Source organism: Electrophorus electricus, chromosome 1 (genome assembly GCF_041902795.1).
Source record: "Electrophorus electricus isolate QZ-2024a chromosome 1, ASM4190279v1, whole genome shotgun sequence".
Classification (NCBI taxonomy): Eukaryota; Metazoa; Chordata; class Actinopteri; order Gymnotiformes; family Gymnotidae; genus Electrophorus; species Electrophorus electricus.
This window is the reverse complement of record NC_137497.1, coordinates 43,547,006-43,569,524: the sequence shown is the minus strand read 5'-3', so window position 1 is coordinate 43,569,524 and position 22,519 is coordinate 43,547,006. Positions and strand designations below refer to the sequence as shown.

The window sequence follows — 22,519 nt, the reverse complement described above, 5'->3', positions numbered from 1 at the left end:
TGTAGTTTTTGCCTGCATTTGGCCTCAGAAACGTCTCTTTAGAGTCCAGCAGTAATCTGTCACGACAATGTCCATACTACACATACTGACATACGAACATACTAGTGCAAAATAAATAACGGATGATTCTGAACAAATTCTGAAAATGTAATTGGATTCAGCATGAAAAATATAGTCCACAGCAAAATCATTGTTGATCAGTGTTATGAGCATCACACACATCTGCACTGAGCACGAGCCTCCTGACTCCCCTCTCCCCTGGAGTCCCAGCAGGTGGAGACAAATGAAGAGGCAGGTCCTATTGTAATGAAGTGAGAAAGCTGAGAGATGACAGTGGTGCAGACTATTGTCTCCACTGCCCAGCAGTCACAAAGCAGCTTTATCGAGCTACAAGGCCGTCTGTAGCTGCACTGGGACTCATCCTCACTCTTTCTTTCTTACGATTCATGAAATGGCTTCTTCCAAATGGATTTTCTCTACAGAGGTATAAAATGAATGACGGCCAACTCCACCTGAGTTTCTCAATAAAATCCATATACACACTACATCCATGCTATCCAATGATGAACTAGAGATTAAATTGATGGAATTCTTGAGTGAATCCAAAGTTCGTATTCCTGTTTTGAGCTTTTTGCATCACAAAAGAGTTCATTATGTTTTCTGGGAAATGACATGGCTTGTGATTACAGTCTGCTGAAGCTGTGGAAATCAGGACAGCCGTGGATTTGTCTCTGAAAATCACAGCTACACTATTAGAACAAGGAGGAAAACATGTACATAATTATAAATTCAGAACAGATGTTCAGCTCTTCTTGACATCAAGAACAGAAAAAGAAATCTGAACTAGAGAGGCAGGAATGTTGACATGCAGTATTCAGGCTTCTTTTATGTGGAGTTTTATGATCGGTTCATTACCAACATGAAGATTCCCACCACAAGAATTTTGTAATTCTATAAAGAAACTCTTCACGGGATACTGCAAAAAATTAAAAATCAGTCCAGATTCCAATGACTGACATTGGAGCTCTCTCTCATGACACATAAAATCAGATCTGATACTGCACAATCATTCAGCATCTGACTGTTTTAAAATCAAATCTGATGCTGTTCATTGTTAGTGCAGTTTCCCTTCTTCTGCTCTGTAGTGCTAAACAGGTGTCTGCATGTCATATTAAATTTGATATAAAGGAAACCACTCAGCCAGACTGACGAAGAGGAGTGATGATGCATCTACCTGACGTCAACTACACACGCAATTACTGAGCACACACACTTACTGAGCACACGCACTTACTGAGCACACACTTACTGAGCACACACACTTACTGAGCACACACTTACTGAGCACACACTTACTGAGCACACGCACTTACTGAGCACACACTTACTGAGCACACGCACTTACTGAGCACACGCACTTACTGAGCACACACTTACTGAGCACACGCACTTACTGAGCACACACTTACTGAGCACACACACTTACTGAGCACACACACTTACTGAGCACATGCACTTACTGAGCACACGCACTTACTGGGCACACGCACTTACTGAGCACACGCACTTACTGAGCACACACTTACTGAGCACACGCACTTACTGAGCACACACTTACTGAGCACACGCACTTACTGGGCACACACTTACTGAGCACACGCACTTACTGAGCACACGCACTTACTGAGCACACGCACTTACTGGGCACATGCACTTACTGAGCACACGCACTTACTGAGCACACACTTACTGAGCACACACACTTACTCGACACAGTTACTGAGCACACACACTTACTGAGCACACACACTTACTTGACACACACTTACTGAGCACACACACTTACTCGACACACACACTTACTGAGCACACACACTTATTTGACACAGTTACTAAGCACACACACTTACTCGACACACTTACTTGACACACACTTACTGAGCACACACACTTACTTGACACAGATACTGAGCACACACACTTACTGAGCACACACACTTACTCGACACACACTTACTGAGCACACACTTACTGAGCACATGCACTTACTCGACACACACTTACTGAGCACACACTTACTGAGCACATGCACTTACTGAGCACACACTTACTGAGCACACACTTACTGAGCACACGCACATACTGAGCACACGCACTTACTGAGCACACACTTACTGAGCACACGCACTTACTGAGTACACACTTACTGAGCACACGCATTTACTGAGCACACACTTACTGAGCACACACACTTACTGAGCACACACACTTACTGAGCACGCACTTACTGAGCACACACTTACTGAGCACACACTTACTGAGCACATGCACAAACTGAGCACACACTTACTGAGCACACACACTTACTGAGCACACACACTTGACAGTTACTAAGCACACACACTTACTCGACACACACTTACTTGACACACACACTTACTGAGCACACACACTTACTTGACACAGTTACTGAGCACACACACTTACTGAGCACACACACTTACTCGACACACACTTACTGAGCACACACTTACTGAGCACACACACTTACTTGACACACAGTTACTGAGCACACACTTACTGAGCAAACACACTTACTCGACACACACTTACTGAGCACACACACTAGCAGCATAGAGATGGCCTGTGCGTCATCGCACCACAACATCGCTGCACTTACGAGATGCTTTAAGGAGATTCACAGGCTGCTCTTATTGGAACACGGCAGTAAACACAGGACTCCTGAGCTTGGCTACTCTGATCCCGCCGACGCACTGGACACGAGACCAAACTAACTGTAAGTAACAGAGAAGATTCTGGAGTTACAGCTGAAGCTCAACTTAGGACTTCATCGGCCACGTCAGAACCACCACACGGTCCGAAAAATTAGACTCTGCTGAGCAGTTCTAATCATTACAAAATCAAGTAATAAAAACAACACCTCTTATATCTTAATTCCTATTTCACAGTTCCTGATGCCAAAATGAGATAAAAACAACAATGCTATAAAATGCGCTAATGTATAGACCTGCTCACGCATCTCACGCCAGACTTCCACACAGACCAACTAATTCCCTTCTCCATTCTCCAACGGAGCAGGTCTCCATTCTCCAGTGGAGCACGTCTCCATTCTCCAACGGAGCAGGTCTCCATTCTCCAGTGGAGCACGTCTCCATTCTCCAACGGAGCAGGTCTCCATTCTCCTGTGGAGCACGTCTCCGTTCTCCTGTGGAGCAGGTCTCCGTTCTCCTGTGGTGCAGGTCTCCGTTCTCCTGTGGAGCAGGTCTCCGTTCTCCTGTGGTGCAGGTCTCCGTTCTCCAGTGGCGCTCGTTCTTTCAGTTCAGAGCTGGAGCGATTCGGAGCAGAGGAAGAGGAGGATGAGTTGTGAGACACGGCTCAGGCCTCGTCTTCCTCACATCAACGCGACGTGGGCGTCAGGCTCTCTGAAGCACTTAAACAGCTCCTTACAGGAGGGAGCACAAAGGACAAGGGCTTCACCTGACATGGAATCCTGCAGCCATGCCTGAGGCTACAGCTCTGCCGTTGTGTTTAGCGCCCTCTTCTGGGTGAACAGCGCGGTACGTACAGCTGACAGCAAATATTCCTGCACCCCCCCCCCCCCCAATTTAAAAAAAGAATTAGAAAATAGGGCAGAGCAAGCAGGTGGAGCTTAAACAGGTCAAACGAGGTTTCTAGAAATAGGCTCAATCAAATGGTTCTTACAGACAAAATTGAAGGCAGGAGAAGACATGGCAGCGTACCAGTTCAAGCGGCGGCAGGCGTTTTCGGTGTTCAGCGAGAGCCCATCTGCCTCGGAACAAAAACACTCCACCGGAAAATATTTACAGTATGCTCAGTGAGCGCGGAGGCTGTTGGAAGCGAGGAGAGTAGTGGAGGCATATGTACGAGTGTGCTACTTTAAACACACACACACACACACACACACATTTAAACAAACACACACTCTCCGACAGACAGCCGCAGAGCTGCAACACACACTCTGCATGGGCCCCTGCACAGGTGAGCAAAACCATGGCTCACTTCCTATGCTAGTTGCAGGCATCTCTTCAGGAGACCTCCTAAAAGTACCTTTAACGTATCACCTCGTCAGGAGAACTCCTAAATGCACCTTTAATGTATCACTGCTCTTCTGACACTGAAACAATCTCTGTTTGCACAGGAATTCTTTTGAATGAGCAAAGATGGAACAAAACTGGGAGCCTCTTTCACTGGAGAGAATTCAACCTGTTTTGAAAGGGAACCTTCGGATTTAGTGGCTTAGTAGCCCACACGCATAGCCTCTACACACCCATACACATACATACCCCCCCCCCCCCCCCCGACACACACCTCCTGTGCACACATATACATCACTATTAAAAGAACCTGCATCAAAATCCCATCCAGACCACTTTTCAGAGCTGCCTGGGCAATAAATACGCGAGAGGAGTATTGCCCTAGCCCAGTACTTTTAGAGATGCGCACAATAAAGTCATTTCAAAAGCCAGTTGCAGCAGCGGTTGATGGAACAAGTCACTTACATTCGTGTCGATTTTTATGTTTAACACTGTGTAACACAAAACAAGGATACGTCTTTCCCTTAACAGCACTGCATGCTCTGAAATTTCCTTTACAAAGCAAAGCCTAGACTTAACAAAGCCCATCAGGTCTATGATTAAAGCATCAGAAAGCCTTTAGTCACATCAAATATACAATCCTAGGAAATGGATCATTAGCTCTGATTTGGAAGTAGACATTTTACATGCTAAGAGATGACCTGAGATGCACTCTGCACTTTTCTTCACAGCTACTCCATGTAAATGCAGAGAGCAGCGGGGGAAAATCTAATTTCTCTGTTTTCATTTAGTTGACCTGCTGTGGCTTAGAAATCACCTGAAATTTTCTCCCGTCAGTGCAATGTGGGGACACGTAGCCAGGAGAAATGTTTAATTAGCTACAATGAACACAGAATTAGCCACAATACATACAGAAAAAGTCACAACACACAAAAAATTAGCCACGGCGCAAAAAATTAGCCACAACAAACACAGAATTAGCCACAAAAAACCCACAGACTTAGCCACAACACAGGCAGAATTAGCCATGACGAACACAGAATTAGCCATGGCACACAAAAAATTAGCCATGAAAAATACAGAATTAGTCACAAAAAATACAGAATTAGTCACAACACACAAAACATTAGCCACAACAAATACAGATTTAGCCATGACACACAAAAAATTTGCCATGACAAATACAGAATTAGCCACAACAAATATAGAATTAGCCACAACAAACACAGAAATAGCGAAACAAACACAGAATTAGTCACAACACACAAAGAATTAGCCACAACAAATACAGATTTAGCCATGACACACAAAAAATTTGCCATGACAAATACAGAATTAGCCACGACAAACAGAATTAGCCGCAACACATAAAATTAGCCAGAATTTGCCAGGACAAATACAGAATTAGCCAGGACACATGTAGAATTAGCCATGACAGATGCAATATTAGCCACAACAAATACAGAATTAGCCACAACACATGCAGAATTGGCCATGATAATTGCTGAATTAATCAGGAGAAATTATGAATTAGCCACAACAAATGCTGAATTAACCAGGACAAATTCAGTCAGTTGATGTCTTTGACACCATCTGTGTATGAAATAAAGCATTTATGTTTCAAAGATCTGCCTGAACCAACGGAGACTACAACAGTATACAAAATATGACAAAAAAAAGGCAGAATACCACATTCTGTTAAAAAATAAATAACACTTTCAGTGTAACACAGGGCACATTATTTCTAAAACTGGGAAACTCCATGTGACTACTTATAAAGAAATAAGAGATATGGCTAGACATACAGCATACTTAAACTTAACTGTACTACAAACTTTAAATTCAAGACTCAAATCACTCTAAGCACAGGATCCAGACAAGCTATTGTGCTCCGTTGGCTGTTAGCCACGTTACAGACCGATCAGGTCAGGTCTCACCTCTCACCTCTCACCTCTCTCTCTCTCTCTCTCTCTCTCTCTCTCTCTCTCTCTCTCTCTCTCTCTTTCTCTCTCTCTCTCTCCCTCTGCACTGTAGTGTCAAACCAACTTTTTGCCCAACACACTATAAAACAGAGCTAGACATCTCTCCTCCTGTAATTCTCAACACAAGCCGCTCAGAATTAAAACCTTTAGTGGCTGTGGGTGTCCATTCAGGCCTGGCATTAAGACCAGAGGAGTGAAGCAGAGGTGAAGTCCTTCACTTGGACGTGTTAATCTTCACCAGCTGTTCCCTGCTTTGACGGGTTAATTAGAGAGTGTTGGCAGCGTAGTGAGATCCGGTCTAATTTCGCAGTAACACCAGTAAATCATGCAAACCATGGGAAGGACAACACATGAAAACGCACTCCCTTCCTCTGCAGCCCGGCAGCGATCAGGAGCCGTAGTAGTCTGTCTTTATTTACACGTCACTTCTCACTTCAGTGTGCTTTAGGCTCTGCAGCCGAAAAACAGCTGGCATGAAGCAAACTTGGTGATATACATATTACACCAAAGGCAAGCGTGTGCACACGTTCTCTACAGTGTCCTGGCAGATGCAGATGTTGGACAGCTGTTGTGTGCATGCGAGAATCCCGGCCTCAGCCGCTGGGCTGCGTTTCTGTGACATTTCTAACACACCCCCATCTCTGTCACCGCTGCACTGGGTGCCAGTGGACCGATGTTTGGCAGGTAGCCGTGGCAACCGCTCACGGTGCACATTACAGGTGGCAGATGGATATGACAAATGAGCCTCTCTGGCACAGGGAGAGAGGACGTGCGTGCGGACGTGTGTCCGAGTGTGTGCCACGGCTCGCTCGCAGAGCCAAATCACCCACGGCAACCGCTTGGCTTGGTGCACATGCCAGTGGAAGCAACATGTGCGGGGGAGGACGCACGCGCACACACATCATTTTCAGATGACTCCCGTATTTCAAGCTTGTCCTACGCGAGCGCTGAACTGCATTGCAGGCTTCAGGGGGGTGCGCGCGCGCCCCTGGCTAATTAAGATGCGGAACAATTTAGGAAATCACGGCCGACTCTTTCCAGCACGACAGGCAAGTCCGTGGTTTTAAAAGCGCAAGGGAATACCCGATTACCGCGTCGGGCGTTGCGGCCTCGGTATGGAGGAGCCGGTTCTGGCTAACGCAACACCAACGGGCATAGCCACGGGAGCTCCCACTCCGCGTGAGGGAACGCGCCAATTAACAACGCCGATTGCGCCATCCGTCTGTGGCATCCACATCCGTGGCTTCGGCGGTCATGCAAAACTTCTATTTAAAAAATAAAACAAAAAAAAACCCTGCAGTAAATGAACTGCAGTGAAATGATTCGCAAAGCCCTGTAAGATTTGCGCATATGGGAAATGGTAATAATCCGGGGCGCTTGCTGCGTTCAAATTGTGATGCGCGCATGCCGCCGTCGAAGCCGGGAACTTCGCAACGGGAGTCGTTCTCGCACGACAGCACCAACGGTAGTTCCACTCGTGCAGAAGCGAGAGTCAATAAACAGTTCACATTTCACAACCTCCAATGCTGTCTTGATCCCTTTTACATACAGATGGCGTTGCAGGCGGAGAGATTTACCACGCGCACAGGAGCGTGGTTCGGAGCCCTCACAGCGGCGCCTTTACAGGAACACACGCAGCGATCAAAGACAAAACTATTAAAGGGTGTTGCATTATGCCGAAAGGGAAGTGTTTGTCAGGGCTCAGACTACATAGCAAGGAAAGTGACGCAAAAGATATACGGGACCTTAGCTGGGTGCTAATACCTTCTTTGCACTGCTGGTAAATACCGTTTAGTAACAGGAATACGTTCCCTTCTTGAATAAGACGGAGGTTATAGCGGTAAAGGGGACAGAAACGGTCACATCTCCTGGATGGTAGATACAAAAGACATGTTTGCATTCTAAGGGTTAAAAAAACTTTTTGTTTTTTCCTGTAAACTTTAAAGTTGGTTACTAAAGAACACCAAGAGAGGGGGACGATGAACTCCTCCGTAGTTCATTAAGTATTCCGTTGTCTTTGTTCTCCGTTCCACATACGGTCTAATGTTTCATTTCTCGTCATTCTCTCGCTCAGCTAAGTGCTTCTACTCAAACTAATAAGAAAACAACGTGCTGGAAACTTTGCATTTACTGTCCTCCAATCTCCAAATCTATTGTTAGCTCCAGACAAATGCTGTAGAGGCCTGAAGAAATAGAGTGAGAGTTTATTTTCCACGGACAAGTTCTGGTTTGGTTCTTTTGTGATCAAGACGAAATCATTTTCTCTAGAAACCATCTCCCTTAGTTTAGATTTGATATCTTTAGAGATATTTGATTTAAAAGTAATGACAATAATAATGTGTCTGACATACTTCTCTGAAATCATATCATTACTGGAGAAATCAGTTTATTTCTCAAGACAGAAAAAATAAAAGGATAATGGATATTCAACCGCAGTACCTCGAATCCATCTCCACATCTCTAGAGAAGCGGCTCAGCCGATGGGGCCAGTCAGCCCCTCAGCCGGCCCCTGAACCTCTGACAGAGCACCCAATCACAATCTGCTTCTGGCAGTATGAAGAATGCCTATATCACCATAAGCTCACAACCTGGTCAGATAGAGAGATACAAAAACAGAAAAAGAGAATGAGAAAGAGTACAGACAAAATCACCATTTCCTTCGGCTGCTGCTTTGTGCGGACCGTCAGCGACATGCTTCCAAGAAGCTGAGGAGTTTAGTCTGGGTGCTTCAGTGAAGAGAATCACTGTCAGTGCTCACTGACACCACAGACCAGAGCACCGCGGAAGAGAGAGAGACACGCAGCAGAAGAATTCAGACCACAGCGTAGGAGAGAGAGTAGTGCCTACACTCCACTCGTGAGCCAGGAAGGGCGTGGCACACACCTGTCGTAGACGCCACGCTCCGCCTCACTTCTTACAAAGCCTGCACTTTAAACTCTGGCAACAAAACAATCGCATCAAGGTAGACACGCCACAGTGGGCGGTCATGGGCACAGTGATGAGCATTATCTCTGCTGGGTACACGCAAGACACAAACAACAGTCAACGGTGGTCAAACACACGCACGCAGGCCAGGTCAGCTCAGGGTCCAAGCAATAGCACGTCAGAGCTGAAGGGCTGGTGATGTCAGGAGGGGGCGGAGCCTCCAGCCCCACACTGAGCAGAACGTGCTGATAAAACAGCAGCTTGTGTTGCTTAGAACCATCTGGTTGGCAGAGGTGAAATGAGGCAAGGCTGCCCGGCGCAATGCCTGCCGCCTTCCTCCTGGTGTCTGCCTCCTCGCTACGGCTGGCATGCGAGACTGCGCCAAGGCAAAGCCTGTCTTACCTTCTCCACTAGTTTCATGTTGGCTCGCTTGTGGACTTGCTCCTGGCTCTCTGCACCCCTTGTATGGACACTGCAGATGTGAGAACCAGACAGCGCCCCCTCATGGAGGAGCTCCATGCAGCGCGTCTCGGCAGCAGAGGACCACCCCAACACACACACACACACACACACACACACACACACACACACACACCCAGCCAGCGCACGCTCAGATGGCGCCCGAACAGCGAGGGGCATCCTGTCAGCCTCGAGTGATGTCTCCTTGGCACGGGGCTAATTCCCCTTCATCTGAATCTGCAAAAATTTCCCTGGCAGCGTCGGGTGTCCCTACAGTGGGCCGAGCCACGGGGAGACACACGATGCCATCAACGAAACATATGACAACATTATTGAACGTAATGATGCTTTACTGTATGCAAAGTGTACAAGGCTCATGTCAGGCGGGAGATGATGGAATGTGCAGGATGTGTGTGCATTCTGCTGCCTGATCATTAACTCCGAGTGGCTCTCCAAGTCAGAGGCACAAATCAACACTGAAACAACCATGGAAACTTCCAGATTTCTCATTAGGGAATATCGAGGAGTCTAGTTTGTTAATGTTGCATTGTTTATGCAGATTTACCAATTACATGTAAAAAATAACTGAAATTTTATTCAGAATTATAGAATTGTGTTGGCTAAAACATAACTAGCTATGTGCTGTTTTCCTGAACAGAAAAAAAAGAAGTCCAAGCAGGCAAAGTTCTGCCTGCAACACAACTCCAGGTAATCCATATTTTCAAAAAGACCATGGTAAATTCGTTACATCTTCGGGGCTCTCCCCTCTGTAACGGCTCAGAGGAGCAAACCTCATTAACCGCACACACACGGCCTCAGGCAGCACGTGCGGAAGAACCCCCAAGAACACAGTGTGCTCTCAGATGAACGTGGGATGGATTTAGCTCACATTTGCTAAAGGTTGCACCTGGACAATACGACTCGTGCAATATCCGGCTCTGTTTTGGGAAATGAAGTTTAATCAGATGCTTTCTGCAGTGATAATTGCAAATATTGATCTCATACGCACACTTATGAAAGCAAAACTGGGCGTGTTTGCCTTCTCCTTATTGGAATTCCAAAGAAGAGCCATGCTTTAAATATTGATATAGTAAGCACTCTTGGACAAGCAGTTATTAACAAGAAATTTGATCATACATTACACGATTCAGCATGAATAAGTAACTCCTTTGGCACTGGATGGCTTGCATTAAACATTTCACAGCTCCGGAGACCACTCTACCACTGTAAAATGCCAAAACTCAAAATTGGTCATACTTGTAGATGATAAAGGGGTAAACAACAGTGACTTCCTGTTGATTTCTACAGCCTACTCCTGACCCAGCAAGGGAATCGCACCACTTCCTCCATTTAGTTTATGACTTTCTCTATTTCTGATATCAATATTTTGGTGGTTGAAGGGCAAACAATAGAGTTCATGTAGAACACACTAATGACTGTGAGTTTATCTTCCGTCGTGGCCAGGAGCCCATGGAGCACGGGGAATCATTTCAGAACCGAAGGGCCCAATCTGCATGTTAATGTGTCCGCCATTTCTCTCTGCTGCTCGGTCATGCTCTGATTGCTGTGACAGCACATTTGCGCAACGCAATTCATCCTCGTTCACCCCCCACCCCCACCCCCACCCCCACGCTCCGCCGCCCACCCGCACCGCCACGCTCGGGAACGTTAACGCCACAGACGTGATGAATTGACTAATAACGCTTTTTTTTTTAAAGCTGCATAAATGCAATCAGAGCTTGGTGCATGGCCCTGCTTTCAGCTTTACTGTATGCGTTAATGTTCTTTTAAAAGGCAGAAATTAACCTTTCAACAGGGATCGGGAACGGAGTCAACAAATACACAGCCCATCTGTATATGAGTGAATGATGACTGATAATAAGGCCAGTATTGAACAGACGCTGTTTACGCATTAGTGCTGTTGAGTCATCGCTAATGTCTCACCAATCTGAGTATCTGCTCGCATAACACTGTAAATAATGTGTCCTTTCTTCCAATTTAAAGTTTAGTGGCAGCAGTGAGGCCTCTTTAATCACAAATCCAGCTGAAAGATAACAAAAATAATACAAGTTACGAAAACACTAATAAGAACTGAATTTGGAAAGGAAGTTGAGCGTGCCTCAGGGCACTGCCTTCTTAGGCTTCCTGTTGGCTGAGTAATCATTCTCTCCCTTCTATCTCTCTTCTGTCTCACTCCCTCATCTCTCTCTTTGTCTGCCTTTCTCTCTCCATCTGTTTCCTATCTCTCTGTTTCCCTCCTTTCTTCTTCTCTCTTCCTCTGTCTCTTGTTGCCTCATTCCATCTTGTTAATCATGCTGAAATCTGCCCTTTACCAAGTTTCATACACTACCATCAGTTACAAATCCTTTTCCACACAAGGGAATGCACAGCTCTGTCGCCCCGATGAAATAAAACAACAGACGCGCACACACACAGAGCGAGAGAGAGGGGGAGAGACAGAGAGAGAGAGAGAAACTAAGAGAGAGGAAAGAGAGAGAGAGAGAGAGAGAGAGAGAGAGAGAGAGAGTGGACTGAACATCCCAGTTCATTCTGGTTTAAGGTACCAGTAAACATAATAATGTGTGTGTGCAGGAACAGATCGGTCCTAATTATGGGAGCAGAATATTCCACCAGAGTTTCTTGGCACAGTGGTTATGGCTGTGCTGGCATAAACATGGTAAACTCCTTTGTTCTTGCCCTTCTGATTGTGCTGTGTTGTACATGTTTCATTCTCATCACAAAAACAGGTCCAAAGGCCTCCTATTCGCCTGTCCCTAAATATCTACATTTCCTACATTTGACAAATAATTTCATACTCTCTTCCTCCAGTGCTTCAGCAATGCAATCTGTGTCGTCTGTCCTGACTGGCTTCCCTTTAAAACACTTTAACATATAATACAATCTCATTTAAACAACTTGCTGCTGGCTAGTTGTCTCCTTAACTTGTAGGTGTATCGTGAGAAGACAGGCAAGCAGAGAAGCATTGCTACCTTAAAATAAAAGCAAAGTGTTATCCATCTTTAAAAACTCTTACTCAGTGTTTACATTTTTAAGATGCATATTAAACATTTTAAAGCCCATTCTTTCTTAGATATAATTTCTTTTTTTTTTTAAGTATTTTCACCTTATATGATAATTTTTGCCTAAACTAAGAAGTTGAATTAATTTTGTAAATTCATTCACTCCCCAGCTTTAAGTTTAAGGATTTTCAACTTTGAGTAGACTTGATTTTGTACTTACAGTGTATATGTGGATATTTGAGTCATTTCATCTTATAATGAAGCAACAACACTCACTGTTTCTTGCTTACCTAACCAAGATGCAATATGTCATATTGCAATATATGAATATATGTAATATATGATTAAGTGTAACGCGACTGACGGAGTCCAGACGCTCGCTGATGACGTTAGACGCTGGTTTTATTAAGAAAGGGGAATTCCACAAGTGTAGTCAAAATCCAGAAGCAGGTCACAAGCCAGTGAAGACAACGATAGTAGAAGAGGGCCAATGAAATAAACACACACACAGTCCAAAAGGTCCAACATCAGTCAACAATCTGAACCGAGGACGAGACTAACGGGTCATAAGCCAGGAAGGCAAACACAGCGTGCTTGCTAAGCCATCACACACACTTCACGATGTGAAAGAGGAAAGAGGCAGAATAACAAGGCCGGGTGGAACAGGCCCAGGTGATGACCCTTAATCCAGAAAGGAGGAGCATGAGACTCGACTGTGATTGGTCGAGCTGGTAGGATTGACAGGTAAGTGGGTGGACTGAAGTTGATGGGAGACGTAGTCTGGCGTGGGGAGCGTGTCAATAAGGAAAAGCTAGTTTAGGCAAAGGTTGCCTGCCAAAAGTCTGGAACTTTGATGCCCTCAAGAAATAGAAAACAGCTGTGCAGTAAGCCACCTTATAATTTTAAAAATGCAGAACCAGAATTGTTGTACACTAAGTTACATGGCTACAATAAAATATAGAATTGTTAAAAAGGATAAGATTAACCAAAGTGATTTGAGAGGATGCTCATATGAACTCTTATATGAACAGACCAACTCAGAAATTGATTGAAATTTCCACCATGGTCCAATTTGCATAAATTATAGTCACTCATCTTACCAATCACAAAGCCTCAACTTGCTTCAGTTCACCAGCCTTCACAACACAGAACTAAGGCCCACCCCATCACTTAATCTACCAATCACAATGCCCCTACCCGACTCAGTTACATCTCTGTCTTGTAAACTAAAGCTAACCACTTTAAGTTTCTTCTTAACATTTTCATCTTAGCATTTTATTAATTTGATTAATTTTTAAATAAGGTAGAAATCTGCCTCAGTTCCAATGTTCACTCGACTGAATTAAGAGTAATAGAATACATGATTGGAGTCTATTCTTTTTCAAATCAGAGTCATATTTAATTATATCCATTCATTAAACAATTAATTTGTGGTAGCATGTGAGTGAATTAATCCCTGCAATGAAATTCCTCAGATCAACTGGGATTCATTGGAATTGAAAGGAACAGACCCAGTTCCAATTTATATTTACAGCACTTACCAGACACTTTTATCCCCCCAAAAAACTTTACAATTATGATTGAGTACAACTAGAGCAATCAAGGGCTAAGGGTCTCACTCAGGGACCCAACAGCACTGGAGCTCCTCAGGGTTGTGTCCTAAGCCCCCTGCTCTACTCACTGTACACCTACGACTGCACAGCCACTTCCAGCTCTAACATCATTGTCAAGTTTGCTGACGACACCGTTGTCGTGGGTCTGATCTCGGACAATGATGAGAGGGTCTACCTGGAGGAGATTAAACACCTGGAAAACTGGTGCCAGGAAAATAATCTCCTCCTAAACGTCAGTAAGACAAAGGATCTGATCGTGGATTGCAGCAAGAAGCAGGAGCAGCACTACCAACCTGTGAGGATCAGTGGAACCACGGTGGAGAGAGTAGATAGTTTCAGGTACCTTGGAGTTCACATCTCGCAGGACCTGTCCTGGTCCCGCCACACCAACTCCCTGGCAAAGAAGGCTCGTCAGCGTCTTTACCACCTCAGATGCCTAAGAGACTTCAGACTGCCCTCCAAAGTACTGTGGAACTTCTACACCTGCACTATCGAGAGCATCCTCACGGGGAACATCACAGTCTGGTTTGGGAATAGCACCAAGCAGGACAGACAAGCAGTCCAAAGGGTAGTGCGTTCAGCAGAGCGCATCACTCACACGGAACTTCCTGACCTGCAGACCATCTACTACAAGCGGTGCCAGACCAAGGCCAGGAAAATTGTGAAGGACCCCACCCATCCCAACAATAGACTCTTCTCTCTGTTGAGGTCAGGGAGGCGCTTCCGCTCCCTGAAGACCAAGACAGAGAGGCTGAAGAGGAGCTTCTTCCCACAGGCCATTCGGGCCCTGAATCAGGGAAACTGAATAAACTGTGGGGACCACCACCACCATGTAACATGACTGTATATCTGTACATCTGTATATATAGATTTATACTCAATTACCTTGTTACACAACAACTGTAGATATGTTATTATACAAAATGGATCTGTACATTCTGTACATATACACCCAACCATATTACACCTGCACTATACATTCTGTAGATTGTGTACATATATACCCAACCATATTACACCTGCACTATACATTCTGTAGATTGTGTACATATATACCCAACCATATACATTGTACATATAATAATAATATACATATATTGTTAATATATTTTGTACATACATAGAATATATATATTTCACATATAGAGAACATCTATATTTCTCTATGCACCCCTGTTTTCTTTTCCTCAGTTTGGACAGAGCACTCTCCACCATTTCACTGCGAGTTATACTGTGTATGTGACAAATAAACCGAACTTGAACAGCAGCAACTTGGTGTTGGTGGGACTTGAACTGGCACCCTTCTGATTACTAGCCCAGTACCTTAAACTTTGAGCTACCAATTTCTAGGGAAAGAGAAGTTCTACTGTCATATACTAAACACAGCCTGCAGACATTGTGAAGCTTTTTCTCAGTAGGCCTGTTCCTACTTTAGCTTACACCACGTCACACAAATCTTAGCGTGATCAGAGGTGCGGGGAGGTTGGCTGCGAATGAGTGGCGTGTTTACAGTGCCTTTGTATAAAATCATTATAACCAAAAGCTTTAATGTCAGCAAAGATGGATTAAAAACACTGTGGTGAGTTAAAGCATCTGTGTGGTGTAGCGTAACCCTCTACCCCACAGAGCCAGTGAGGGGAGGACAGGGATTTAAAAGATCACAAGCTGCCTTTAACAGACGCGTGACATCTCGGGGGAAGACGAGAATGGTTCTTGTGTCAGGCTCCTTGTTGACAAAGTGAGCTCAGACCACAGAGGCCCAGGCTCAGGACCTTCAAAAACAAACGTGGAGATCAGGACCGCACTCACGTGCATTTAGATGTTAAAAATACAAACCCCAGATCCTCTACACAGAAGGAATCCCAGTAGAGAAAGTGAGGACTGTGATCCAGTCAACCACTGAGAAGGATCTTGTTTATACTGGGAGAGGGAACACAGGGGTGTGGCCAGGGGCGGGGTCTGCCCTTTTCCATCATCCTCACATGCCTGTGTTCATTGGGTAACGGCCGCAGGCTAATCAGAGCAGAGAGCAAATCATTTGCCCCAAAACAGGAAATTTAAATAGGCCCGTTCTACTCGAGGAGTTGGAATTAAGTGAAACATCACCGATGAAGGAATTGTGGGAGGAGATGTCCCATACAACGTCGATGTGGAAGGGAGAGTTCTGTCTCCGTGTCTGGCTGCAGTGACATGGCGAGTGGACGGATGTCAAAGCGAAAGAATATGATGGCGGCAGAAATGTCTACGGTCGGAGCAGTGGGATTATGTACTCAAAAATAATCTGGGAACAGAGCCGGAATCGTTCCTTTCTTGTATATTGGATTTGTTTTCCTAAGTAGCAGTAATGGGTTTATTCTTTATAGTGCACTAGTATTTAAATCCAGAAAATCCTTTAGTTTTTTAAACTTTTCTTTAAAAAAAGTACACAGAAATTGGCACTTTTTAACATAAGTGTGTAGGCTGGGAGTTCTCTCCCAGATGCATTTCCATGTTCTCATTTCATTCTTTCCCATCTGAACAGTGTACAGAAACATTGGAATCTGGTTCATTAAATAAAAAAACCCAAAACAGATTATTATTAATGTAATATGAGTATCCCAAACCAAATCCTCCTGAGATGATGAGCAGGAAACAGCTCTGATGTCAAGCGTGGCGACTACTGAATTTAAATGTTTCTTTCATCATCCAATGCTGTTAATATTTTCCAAGAAACAAGATGACAATAATTGATTCTGACAATCAGGATCGCAAACAACTAATTAAGGAATCACCAAGTGCTTCTAACAGCGTGTCATATTATGGTTGTAAACAGTGCTGTTACAATGGCATCCGTAAGGAACGCGGGGAGAAGAGGCCTTCTTCAGCACTTAATGCTGTATAATGCAACATCCACAGGTATAGTCACATTTTCACTGTATACAACGATCCAAAAGGCGGGAAGGGGCAGAGGATGTCGGAGAGAGGGCAAGTAAGCGTAAACACAGGTGTCATTGCGGAAACGTTCCTGGCATTAGTCATGCAGGCCATCCGCCTCTGCCAAGAGGGTGGGAATGTCAGTACTAACACAGCCTCTCGAGTGACCTCTCAGTAGCCTCTCCTGTTTCGGGCATATCGTACAAATCGTGCACACACACTACGAAGGCCAAAGGAGCAGAAGACGGAGATTGATATTAACCCGATCCCTCATTGCTGTGGGAGGTTTAGGAATCATAAAATTAAGAGAATTATAGTTTAACTTTCCAATTACAGAACTTAATACCCCCTGGATGCAATTTTGATTTAATGCTTCATTTAGCTACTGAATGCCGCCCACACGGTAATGTGATGAAACCTGACAGTCAATTTAGAAAAAGCATATTTTTGGAAATATTTTTTTCTTTCCTTTTGTATTAGGCAAATACATTAGCCAGTATATTTCTGAGTTCTAATTGAACCATCCACTTTACCTTGAATGTGGCCAGGTATCCTTGAGAGTGCACCATGGTAAACAGCATCTAAATAGTGGTCCAATGTGCTAATGCTTAACCACGATAAACGAATCTTTTTAAGCATTATATATTCTACTATTCGTCTGACAATCCATACTGCATGTGTTAGACAAAAGGGAAGACCCAAGCACTGTGATACAAAGCTATGAGGACTGCTACTGTCAGCTGCACGACTAATTCCAGATCTTCAGGACCACGGCTAGCTCCAGCTGCTCAGCAGTATAAAATCTGCCCTTGATGAGGACCAGTGAGTAAGAGGCTTTGAGTTCCAGTGTGGCTCATCATGTTTTTTTCTCTCTCTCTCTCCAGACCCACCTCAGGACTGAAGGACTGGCCCCGCTCTCCAGTCATCCACAGACAGCGACCCCACACTGTGCTCCACCACTCTTCACAGTTACAGTATTCAGCTGACACGCTTATCCAAAGCAACTTAAAATTACGACTGAGTACAACTTGAGCAACTGAAGGTTAAGGGCCTTGCTCAGGGGCCCAACAGTGGCAGGGCTTGAACTAGCAACCATCCGATTACAAGTCAAGTACATTAACCACTGAGCTACCACTTCACCTTGACACAGCCCTTGTAAATATGGAACCCTCTGGACTATTCCAGCAGCTAGACAAGTGTTGCATTCACATCACACAACCAAACTCCTGTAACCCCCCAACCCTTCCCACACACGCACAGTCACATGCACACCCTTACACATGCGCACACAGGGTACCTTTCTGATTGTAGAAATAACTTTTCTTTCCGAATAAGACAGCAGACAACATGACTCTCCAGTCTGCAAATTCCGCCTGTTAGCGAGTACGCGTTCCCTGATTAGTTGCGGATGGACATGCTAATGGATCTAATCGTATTTTCCACCCTAGTCTGCACATGTCTGACGTCTGAATAATCACAGCTCAGAGGAGGAAAGTCAACAGGAAGTCACGCAGACTGTGCTGGGACACTGCACAGACAAATCTCAGCAATACCAGAATATTAGAAAAGTTATGCTTTGCACTGTGACCTAAGGGAGACACATGATAATGTTATCTTTGATTACTGCTACCGTCTTTTTTTCGAGTTAATATTGTGATATATTTTGTAAGTTCGTTTTGTTATGTAAGTTTTGAGCTATAAATTGCAGAGCAGTGGTGGTAATCAGTGAATACAAGAACCTGAATGAACAGGTCCACATAATTAAACAGGTCACCAGTCCACACGCTGAAAGGGTTCGCTCTTGCTTTTACTACCATTACACAATTATGAGGCAGAAAGCAAAAAGGGACACACACACACACACAGAAGTGTGCAAATGTTTCAGCCATAGCTGTGGTTATTTGAATTCGTGTGAGAAACAACATAGTTTAGATTTTCAACCATACCCCCCCCCCCCCCAAAAAAAAAAAAAATCGAACTCAGGTATTTTTCTATGCTGTTAAAGAAAGAAACATAGCAAAGAACAAAGCATTTTCCAGATAAAACCCCCAGGCCTTTGTGGGCACATAGTTCAGTGCTTTATTAAACAAATATAACAAGCAGGTGCTCACGATCAATGACATTATCCACAGATTAAACTGATTAACTGAGACAGAAGCAGCTGTGTAGAGGGAAAACCTGGGAGAGGAACTGGCAGGACTGGGGAAGATTGTGGCAGCTTCACCATAAACACATCCATCATAGCAAGAGCGAGAACAGCAACAAGGCATCAGGTTATTACCCTGCAGGAGTGGGTCTCTCCCCAGACAGGAGTGGGTCTCTCCCCAGACAGGAGCGAGGTCTCTCCCCAGACAGGAGTGGGTCTCTCCCCAGACAGGAGTAGGTCTCTCCCCAGACAGGAGTAGGTCTCTCCCCAGACAGTTGTCTCCACATGTACTCTCCAAACTCTTTTGCAAAAGCACAAACAAGCAAGCAAAGCCGGGGACAAGAAACGCAGTGGTTGCTCACGGCAACCGAGTAGCGTAGACAGGAAGTACCTCTGGCTTACTCCTCTTACTTCGCCTCTAAATTGAAGGTGTTCAGCGTTGCTCTCAGCTAAGAAGCAGCGAAAGCCACTGCTGCTCCCGAACGCCCGTCTCCAGTCCGGGAGACGGCTTGTCAGCAGAGCTGAGGATGAAAATACCTGGCTCGGAAGGAGAAACGAAGCCAAGTGACTCACCTGTGCAGAACACCACGCAAGCATGGGCTGTAGTGTAATGGCAGCAGGTGCTCTGGAGTGAGGAGTCAAAATTTGAGATTTCTGGCTCCAAATCAAGGCAGTTCAGCAAGGCATCTGATTGGTCCCTCGTTCATTTTCCAGAATGGCAATGGCACCAAACACACGGCCAAAGTTAAAAAAGAACCGTCTCCACCAAAAAGAAGAACAAGGAGTCCTACAGCAGATGACATGGCCCCCACAGAGCCCAGAGCTCATCATCACTGAGTCAGTCTGGGAAAACACTCAGACAGAAGCAAGCGAGACAGCCAAAGTCTTCAGACGGATGGCAAGTTCTCCAAGGGGCTTGGAACAACTTACTAGCTGAGTATATAAAAACCTGCATGCCAGTGTTCCTAAGAGAACTGATGCTGGTTTAACTAAACACCTGCATGCCAGTGTTCCTAAAAGAACTGATGCTGGTTTAAATAAACACCTGCATGCCAGTGTTCCTAAGAGAACTGATGCTGGTTTAAATAAACACCTGCATGCCAGTGTTCCTAAGAGAACTGATGCTGGTTTAACTAAACACCTGCATGCCAATGTTCCTAAGAGAACTGATGCTGGTTTAACTAAACACCTGCATGCCAGTGTTCCTAAGAGAACTGATACTGGTTTAACTAAACACCTGCATGCCAGTGTTCCTAAGAGAACTGATGCAGGTTTAACTAAACACCTGCATGCCAGTGTTCCTAAAAGAACTGATGCTGGTTTAAATAAACACCTGCATGCCAGTGTTCCTAAGAGAACTGATGCTGGTTTAACTAAACACCTGCATGCCAGTGTTCCTAAGAGAACTGATGCTGGTTTAATTAAACACCTGCATGCCAGTGTTCCTAAGAGAACTGATGCAGGTTTAACTAAACACCTGCATGCCAGTGTTCCTAAGAGAACTGATGCTGGTTTAATTAAACACCTGCATGCCAGTGTTCCTAAGAGAACTGATGCAGGTTTAACTAAACACCTGCATGCCAGTGTTCCTAAGAGAACTGATGCTGGTTTAATTAAACACCTGCATGCCAGTGTTCCTAAAAGAACTGATGCTGGATTAAAAGCAAAGCACCCTCGCAAACATTGGTCTGATTTAGGTTTCTTTTTCTTTATGTTTCTTCTTCTATCTAGTAAGTTAATCAATAAATAATTATGCAGGTCATTAATGTTCATAGTATCTTATATCCACACCTGACAGGGGCACTAGGACCCAGTGAGGACAGGGGCACTAGCACTCGGGGCTATAGCCCTTAAGATGGAGAAGTGACTTCATCAGGTCCCAGAAATGACATCAACAATCTCAATGAAGAATCTCAGTTCTATGAATAGCAAAAATACTGCACCAAGCACTTCAAACTCTTTCTCTCTCTCACACACACACACACACACACACACACACACACCCCTCAATCTCCCAGGCCTCTGGTAGAAGGTCCGAGTGTGAAGAGAAAAATATGACCACCCAGTACAAACGGGATGTTTTTATGGTCTTGCATTCTGAAATGTTTATATACAGTAATGTACAGGTATCCTTCTCTTTTCTACATTAATTAGTCATGTTATTAGAAATCAGTGATAAACTGGACATCAGCATAATACAGTGAGTTATTCCAGGCAAAGCTCAAGTAATGGCAGGTGACTTGACAGAATACATTTATGTTTGTTTCTGTTTTCATCTGGGCAAAAGATGGCATAAGCAATTATCACTAAATATGGCAAGATGAAGATTTCTTTACATTTCTTTACATTTCTCTCTGAAAGTAACAGATGATAATGATAATGGAGTATAGTAAAGTGTGCTTAGTTTTGGGAAAAAAAACCACACAAGCACATGCCCACGCACACATATGCACACACACACACACACACACACACACACACACACACACACACACACACACGAAAAGGAAACGTGTACTGATACGAGAAAAGGCACTGAAAAGCTTCAGTCAGGTCAGTGGTGTGGACACAACGGTCATGCCCTGGTGTGCTGAACACACATTAATTAGCATCACCGTTCAGTGAGGTTTTGTCTGTTTTTGCAACATAACAGTTGAGCATTCATACCAAATGAACACAAGATTAGACATCATAGTGTTTCACTGAGCAGCAGGAAAGACTGTCTGTCCGAGCTCCATATCTACACCCCGTCTAGCTTGGTGTCCGCCCGCTTAGTTTTAAAGCACAATCAGAAGGATTTAAGACAAATAAGACAAATCCTAACAGTTAGAACCCGTTGTTGAACCCGTGACCTAAACATGCAGCGAGATCAAAGTGAAGATATTAATCTAACCCATCCACACCTCATAATCCAGCCATCAATCCCACTGCAGTGTACACACACACACACCCATAAAACTACCCTTCTCTCCACCAACACATACACACCCATACAACCCACACCACACCCTCCTCCCCAGCCCCTCCCACACCCCTGGCCCCTCCCCCAGCCCCTCCTTCCTCCGTACCAGGTGTGTTGAGAAGGCGGGACATGCGGCACGCGTAAGCCACACGCTGCTCGCAGTACTCGGCGTTGCCTGTAACAGCAGTCATCTGCCCAGTGGTGGCGCTGTAGTTCAGCTGAAGCACTGTGCGACGCTCACGACTCGAGCCCGTCACGGGCGTCTGCGCTGGCAGGTTGTTCATCACAGTTGTCCACACATTCTCTTCTGATGGACATGAGGACAAACCAGTAAGGAGAAAAGGTCAATATGTTCATGCTGTTCCTAACACAGCTGTGCGGTTATCACTACCAACAGTCCTGATAAACGACAAGTAAAACACT

The 22,519-nt window shown here is 44.7% G+C and overlaps 1 protein-coding gene across 3 annotated transcripts in view; it reads right to left on the bottom strand.

The window, feature by feature from the left end:
* Positions 1-22,519, bottom strand: part of cntnap2a (contactin associated protein 2a) — a 300,311-nt gene that overhangs the window by 99,461 nt on the left and 178,331 nt on the right. For all 3 annotated transcript variants that reach the window (XM_035526372.2, XM_035526373.2, XM_081721274.1), the window contains exon 13: positions 22,203-22,403. In XM_035526372.2, coding sequence (XP_035382265.1) covers positions 22,203-22,403 — 201 coding nt within the window. The remainder of the gene's footprint in view (positions 1-22,202; positions 22,404-22,519) is intronic.